This window comes from Rhincodon typus, chromosome 5 (assembly GCF_021869965.1).
Source record: "Rhincodon typus isolate 14 chromosome 5, sRhiTyp1.1, whole genome shotgun sequence".
Classification (NCBI taxonomy): domain Eukaryota; kingdom Metazoa; phylum Chordata; class Chondrichthyes; order Orectolobiformes; family Rhincodontidae; genus Rhincodon; species Rhincodon typus.
Window position 1 is genome coordinate 2,822,692 of NC_063336.1, and position 8,026 is coordinate 2,830,717.

General features: G+C 41.3%; 1 protein-coding gene across 3 annotated transcripts in view; it reads left to right on the forward strand.

The window, feature by feature from the left end:
• Positions 1 to 8,026, forward strand: part of znf318 (zinc finger protein 318) — a 99,239-nt gene that overhangs the window by 40,611 nt on the left and 50,602 nt on the right. For all 3 annotated transcript variants that reach the window (XR_007262082.1, XM_048596735.1, XM_048596736.1), the window contains exon 2: positions 1,412 to 2,129. Coding sequence is in view for 2 of the 3 variants with exons in the window: in XM_048596735.1 (XP_048452692.1) it covers positions 1,412 to 2,129 (718 nt within the window). In the remaining variant the exon portion in view is untranslated. The remainder of the gene's footprint in view (positions 1 to 1,411; positions 2,130 to 8,026) is intronic.

Sequence of the window (8,026 nt, forward strand, 5' to 3'; positions counted from 1 at the left end):
TGCCCCCAGGCAATTAGGGATGGGCAATAAATGCTGCCTAGCCAGTGCCTCCCTCATCCCGTGAATGGATAAAAAAAAGGTCTGGAACAAAAACAGAAGTTGCTGGAAAAGCTCAGCAGGTCTGACAGCATCAGTGAAGAAAAAAATCAGAGCTAACGTTTCAGGTCCGGCGACCCTTCCTCAGAACTCTGGTTTTGTTTTTATTCCTGTTTTTGTATTATTTAATACTGTCCAGAGATCCCTGCTGTAAAATGGCTGAAGGATAGATTAAATCATTTGGAAAGAATTGCTGTTCCATTCAAGTGCTGATGTCTTCTAATTCTTGTAAAGGGAAAAATGCAGGATATGAAATTCTGCGGTGGGGGGAGGAATAAAAGAAAAACAATATTAGCACTAATTTAGCACTTTTCACTTGAAAGACATGGCTTAGTTAATACAAGCCTACACAAATGGCTCAGTTAATGTGGATTTGTTAAAGTCGAGGAAAAAGTAGATGCTTCCTATCCTCCTGAGTTTTTCCAGCAATTTCTGTTTTTCTTTCTGATTTCCAGCATCTGCCGTTCTTTGGGTTTTTTGTTAAAGTCAAGTCTGGCAAATGTACTCTTCAATGAAGTGATGGTGATAATTCTTAGCCCATAATTTCCAAATTTGTAGGTGACCAATACTTGGAAATGTAGAAAATAGTGGTAATAACACTGACAGATTTTTAGGAGAATGTGAACAAGTTTGAGAAATGAACAGATACATGACATGAAATTTGTTGGCTAGGAGATTGAAGTTATGAATTTTGCAGGGACAGATGAGAGGCAATAAAAGATCACACATAATTTTAAAGTGAGACGAGGAACAGAAGAATCTGGGCTTCCCAAAACCTTGAAAGTAATGAACAGTTGATACGGCTAATAAAGCATATACCAACTTTTACAGATGTGCAGGTGCTGATGTTGGACTGGAGTGGACAAAGTCAGAAGTCACAGGACACCAAGTTCTAGTCCAACAGGTTTATTTGAAATCTCAAGCTTTCGGAGTGCTGCTCCTTCATAAGGTGAAGTTGAGGAAAGTGCACAGACACAGACATTAAAGCAATACCTTAATGTTGTATCTCCTCAGCTGTAAAATGGCAGCCTATGCGATGCACTCAAATCTTGGATTGAATCCCTTCTGAATCAGAATTGACATTGTTAATGCTGTGCCATTTTGATACTTGTGTAGTCTTGAGACTTTTGCTGCTCTAAATTTATTTATATCCCTTTAGGTAAATAATTACTTTTGGCAGTACTGAATGAAGATCAGCTTGCCCACAATTTTGCTGTAAATATTGAGCAGAAGTATGAAACATCACTTCGGGTAGTTAGTGTCTGTGTGTTTATTTTATGATTTCTTCCCTGACTTGCGCTTTTATGACCAACAGGGATGAAATGGATGATGGTCTCATTTACAGAATTCCTTTGCAACGATCTTTGAATGTGCAAGGGAAATACCCAATTCATGATGACCAAACTCAAGGCTATCTAGACATGATGCCCTCTGGTGACTCATTTAAACGAAGGCCCGACTATGGTTTGCAGGGCTTTTCTCACCGAGAAGAAGGGCGAAGATCAAGTGAACATGGGGACAAGTTAAAGAAAATTCCTTACCCTCACTCGAGGTCCGATGATCGAGGAAGGGATCCTAAACGTTCAAGGCTTGAACACCATAGCCGCAGTAAGGATCATCATAGCAGACAGCAACGTAGCCGCAGTCCGGAAAGACACAGGAGTTACAGAGCTAGAAGTTCTGATCGGCGAAGGAGCATCACTCCTCCTCGGAATCCAAGCAACAGTCATGCACAGGAACATTTTCCATACAGCAAAAGTAAAAATGATGAATTCCGTGAACTGGAAATTGCTCGCAGAAGGAAAGAGCAAGAAGAGAGGATCAGAGCAGAAATGCTACCTCCCCCTCAGCGGGAACTTTCAAACCGCACATATGGTCTATCTGAGCATTTTGATAAGAATATATTAGGCATTCAGCAGTCTCCCAGTAGTAGCTATGTTTTACATAGACCTGATGAGGCTCCACAAATGCCGAAGAAATCTATTCTGAAGAAACGCACAGAACCAGGATTGGAGCCCTCAACTGTAATGCAGGTTTGATCTGTTCTATTTTTAAAAAGCTGTGATTTGTATAAATGCCATCTCTGGGTGACTCAGAAAAGGCTGATGTCCTTTAGAAACGAAAGAAAACAGCAACCAGACTCAAAGATGGCTCCTGAGGAAGTGCATGTTTAGAAAGGTTCTTCAGACCCTGCTCAGCCATTCTTTATGATCATGGCTGATCATCGAGCTCAATACCTTTAATTCTGCCCTCCCCTTGTATCCCTTGCTGTCTTTAGTTACAAGAGCTATATCTACCTCTTTCTTGAAAACATAATGTTTTGGCCTCTACCACTTTCTGTGGTAGTGAAGTCCACAGGCTCACCACTCTGGGTGAAGAAATTTCTCCTCCTCTTAGTTCTAAATGGTTTACCCCTTATTGTTAAACTATGACCACCTGGTTGTGGACTCCCCCACCCAATGGAACATCAATCATAGGTAAGGAAGTAGCTTTTTAGCACTTAAGCTTGTTTCACCATTCCGTGAAATCATGGCTGATCTGTGGCCTGACTCCATATACCTATCTTTGGTCCATATCCCTTAATACCTTTGCTTAACAAAACATTGTCAATCTCAGACTTAAAATTAACCACTGATCCAGCACCTACATCCATTTGTAGAAGAGAGTTCCAAAACTGTGTCACACTTTGTGCAAAGGTGCATCCGAACATCCCTCCTGAATGGTCTAACCCTAATACATAGACAGTGCTCCCAAGTTCTAGAATCCCCAACCAATGGAAAAATGTTGATCTTTATCTGTGCTGTCTTGTTTCCTTTTCTTGAAGACTTTGGTCAGATCGCCCCTTAACCTTCAAAATTCTAGAGGAAACCAAGTCTAATTTCTATAATCTCTCTCCATAATTTAATACCTGATATCCAGATATTCTTGTAAACCAAATTGTACTACTTCCAAGGCCAGTATATTGTTCCTAAGTTGTGGTGCCCAGATCTGCTCTCAGCATTCCGAATGGGGTCTAACGGGTTTTGTATAACTGCAGCATAACTTCTGCACCCTTGTACTTCAGTCCTTTGGATATAAAGGTCAGCATTCCATTAGCTTTCTCAATTATTTTTTGCACCTGTGACATTTTAAATATCTATGTACCTAAACCCCCAAGTCTCTTTGGACATCTATAGTACTTAACTTCATGCTGTCGAGAAAATACCCCAATCTATCATTTTTTCAGTCCAGAATGGATAACCTGTCACTTCCTGACATTGAACTCACATCTGCCACAGTTTTGACAATACACTTGGTCTATCAATATCCATTTGTAATTTACACTGTCTACGTTGCCTAATTTTGTGTTATCGGCAAATATATGTTGTTCAATGCCATTATCTAAGTTTGTTAATATATATATAATGTGAATAATTGAGGCCCTAACATACATCCCTCTGGGTCTTAGCAGTTACATTCTGCCAGTTTGAGTACCTAACCATTATCCCTACTTTCTGTCGCCTGCCACTCAGTCAGTTTCCCAGTGATTTTCCCTCTGTCTATAAGCTTCTACCTCCGTTAACAGTCTCTTATGTGGGTCTTTATCAGATGATTTCTGCAAGTCCATATAAACAACATCCATACACATTCCCACTGTTTTGGTAATCTTTTCAAAAAAAATTCAATGAGGTTTGTCAGGCATAATCTACCTGTCATGAATCCATGCTGACTTAACCTTAAATTTTCAGTTAATTAGGTCTTCAGTTACCCCATCCTCGATTATCAACTCGTATGTCCTCTAGTTTTGGACTTACCCACCTTGGGAAAAAGACCTTGGCTACTCAGCCTATTTACGCTCATATGTGATTGTATAAACCTCTATACCGTCACCCCTCAGTCTCCGATGCTCCAGGGAAAAATGACCCACTCTATTCAGTCTCTTCTATAACTCAAACTCTCTGGTCCCAGCAACACTCTCTTGTACATTTTTTTTGCATTTTCTCAAGTTTAACAACATCCTTCCTATAGAACGGCAACCAGAATATTCCAAAAGAGAATTTTACAGATTTCCATGAGGGTCCCCCACTCATCCTTCTAAGCTGCAGCGAAAGTAATCTTAAGTGACTCAGTTACTCCTCTTCTGTCAGTCTTGCCATTCCCAGGAACCAATTTGATAAATCTTTGTTGGAATTCTCTATTACTAAAACATCTTTCTTAAGATAAGGAGATCAAAATTGCACACCATATTCTGTGTGTGACCTCGTCAGTGCCCTATTTAATTGCAGCGAGACATTCTTGTTCCTGTATTCAACTCCTTTGGCTATGAACGTCAAAATGCAGTTTGCCTTCCTTATTGCCTGCTGCATCTGTGCACTTACTCATAACCCTGTGAACATACAGCACCCAGTTAGGGCTGGAATGTAATGGGAAGAAATTAACCCTCCAGTTGTAGGAACCTTGGTCAGACCGCATATGAGGGAGTATGGTCTGGACATTGCACCTCAGAAAGGATAAATTGGCTTTGGGAGGAGTCCAATGCAAATTCACTAGTGTTACAGGTGCTAAAATGCATAAGATATAGGAGCAGAACCACGCCATTCTGTTTGTTGAGTTTGCTTCAGAATTTGATCATGGCTGATGTGTTTGTCAACTTCGTTTTCCTGCCTTCTCCCTGTAACCAATGAATGCCTGACCAATCAAGAGTGTATCTGTCTCTGTCTTAAATACACTCAATGACTTGGCCTCCACAGCCTTCTGTAGCAATGAATTCCACAAATTCTCTGCCCACTAGTTGAAGAAATTCCTCCTAATCCTGGTTCCATAGGGTTGTTCCTTCACTCTGAGGCTGTACTCTTGGGTCTTAGTCTCTCCTGCTGGTGGAACATTTCCTTCATGTCCACTCTATCCAGGCCTCTCAGTATATTTTAAGTATCAATGAGATTCTGTCTCATCCTTCTAAACTCCATTGCATATAGACCCAGAGTGCTCAACTGCTCCTCGTATGACAAGCCCTTCATCCTTGGGATCATTCTTGTAAACCTCTCTGGACCACTTCTAAGGCCATCACATCCTTCCTTCGATATGAGGCCAAAAACTGCTCTCCAAATGTGTTCTGTCCAGAGCCTAAAACTTACATCTCTGTTCTTGTATTCTAGTCCTCTTGAAATGAATGCTAATGTTGTATTTGCCTTCCTAACTGCCAACTGAACCTGCATGTTAACCTTAAGAGAATCCTGAACTCTGACTCCTTAGTCCCTTTGTGCTTCAGGTTTCCAAACCTTTCCCCATTTCAAAATAATCTTTGCCTTTCTTCTTCCTACCAAAGTGCATAATCTCATGTTAAGGGATATGAAAATAAGTTGGATAAATGACGTTGAGATACAGATCAGTGATGATTGGATTGAATATTGGAGAGCGGTTGGAGGGTTGTATGATATTCCTGCTCTTAAATCTGCATGTGTATGGTGAGTATTGATGTGGAGACTGACAGCCACCCTCCCATACCAGTCTTTAGTCGGTGCTTTGTGCCCGGGAATATGTTACAAACAATTGCCTACAATGTTTAAACAGAGAGCGTGTGTATTAGGAACATAAGTAGGCTGTATTTCTCTCTGAGCTGGTCCACTTATTAAGATCATGGTGCATCTACTTGTAGTCGCTGTTGATTATCATAAAATCCATCTGGTACACTGTGCTTTTGGGAAGAAATTTTTTTTTATTCATTCACAGGATGAGGGCGTCACTGGCTAGGCAGCATATATTGCCCATTCCTAATTGCCCAGAGGGCAGTACAGTGTCAACCACATTGCTGAAAGTCTGGAGTCACATGTAGGCCAGACCAGGTAAGGATGGCAGTTTCCTTGCCTAAAGGACATGAGTGAACCAGATGGCTTTTTCCTGACAATCAACAATGGCTTCTCGGTCATCATTTAGGCTTTTAATTCCAGATATTTGTTGAAATCAAATTCTACCAGCTGCCATGACTGGATTCGAACCCGGGTCCCCAAAACATTATCTGGAACTCTAGATTAACAGTCCAGTGATAATACCACTAGGCCATCGCCTCCCCTTTGACAACCTTACTTGACCTGGCCAACGTTTGGGACACAGAGTGGCTCAGTGGTTAATACTACTGCCTCAGTGCCAGGGACCTGCGTTTTCACCCTCAGGCAACGATCTGTGTGGGGTTTGCACGGTCTCCCCACATCTGCATGGCTTTTCTGTGGGTGCTTTAGTTTTCTCCATCCAAAAATGTGCAGGTTAGGTGGATTGGCCATGCTAAATCGCCCATAGTGTTCAGGGATGTGCAGGCTAGGTGGATTAACCACGATAAATACAGGGTTGCAGGGAGAGGGTAAGGGGGTGCGTCTGTGTGGGATGCTCTTTGGAGGGTCAGTGTTGACTTGATGGGCACAATGGCCTGCTTCCACACTGTACAGATTCTATGATTCTACTTCAGGCCCACAGCCTGTGGTTGACTCTTCACTACCCTCTGGATAATTAAGGGTGAGCAGTAAAGCTGGCCGAGCTGGTGACACCCACATCACATGAATCAATTCAGCAGCAAAAAAATACACCTAGATCCCCCTCTATCTCAGGTCTCCAATCTCTTTCCATTTAAATATTATGTTGCTTTCTGTTCTTTGTCTCTAAGTACACAAGTTTGCATTCCACCTACCCAATTTTTTGCCCACTCAGTTAGCTATCTACAATCTTTTACAGTGTCCTTATCTCCTCTTTATACTTACTTTCCCACTTATCTTTACATCATCAAATTTAGTCAATGTACACTAGGCATCTTATGCCCACCCTCTGTATCCTATTAGCCAATCAGTCCTCTCTCCATGCCAATATTTTACTGCATACATTGCAAGCTCTTATTTTGTCGTATGCCTTGATGTGGAACTTTGTCAAAAGCTTTCTGGAAATCTCAGTATGGTTTCCCCTTATCTATCTTGACTATTAGTTCTTCAAAGATCTCTAATAAATTAGTCAAATGTGATTTTCTTTCACAAACTGACTGACTGACTGAATCTCATTGCTCTAAGATTTTTTAAAGTGCCCTCTTATAACCACTTTTAACAATAGATTCCAGGATTTTCCCTACCGACAGCTATTAGGCTGATCAGCTTCTTAGTTTCTGTTTTTTGTCTTGTTTTATTAAATCGAGGAGTTACATTTGCTGTTTTCCAATCTGATTAGATCCTAAAATCAAATGTTGTGAAACTAGAAACAATGCATCAACCATCTCCGCACCAACTTCTTTTAAGGTCTTTGGATGAAGTCAGTCACGGCCAGGAGACTTGTCATTGCTGACAAAATATTACATAAAAAGATAAAAATTTAGAACAGGAATAAGCCATTCAACCCTTTGAGCCTGCTTTCCCGTTCATTATGATAGCTGATCATCCAACTGAATAGCCTCTTGTTGTTTTTCCCCTTATGTCCTTTAATCCCTTTCGCCCCAAGTGCTATATCCAGCTCCTTGAGAACATACAATGTTTTGGCCTCAGCTCCTTTCTATAGTAGTGAAATTCCATAGGCTCACCACTTTCTGGATGAAGAAATTTCTTCTCATCTCAGTCATAAATAATTTGCCCCGTGCCCCCTTGTTCTGGACTCCCCCGCCTTTGGGAACATCCTTCTACATCTACCATGTCTAGTCCAATTCAAATTTTATAGGTTTCTGTGTGATCCTCTCTCCATTTTATTGAAGTCCAGCAAATATAACCCTAATCAGTTCAACCTCTCTGCATACATCAGTCCTGCCATGCCAGGAATCAACCAAATAAACGTTAGCTGCATTCCCTTTATCACCAGAACATCTTTCCAAAGAAAAGGAGACCAGAACTGTGATAACAAGGTGTAGAGCTGGATGAACACAGCAGGCCAGGTAGCATCAGAGGAGCAGGATGGCTGACGTTTCGGGCCTAGACCCTTCTTCAGAAAA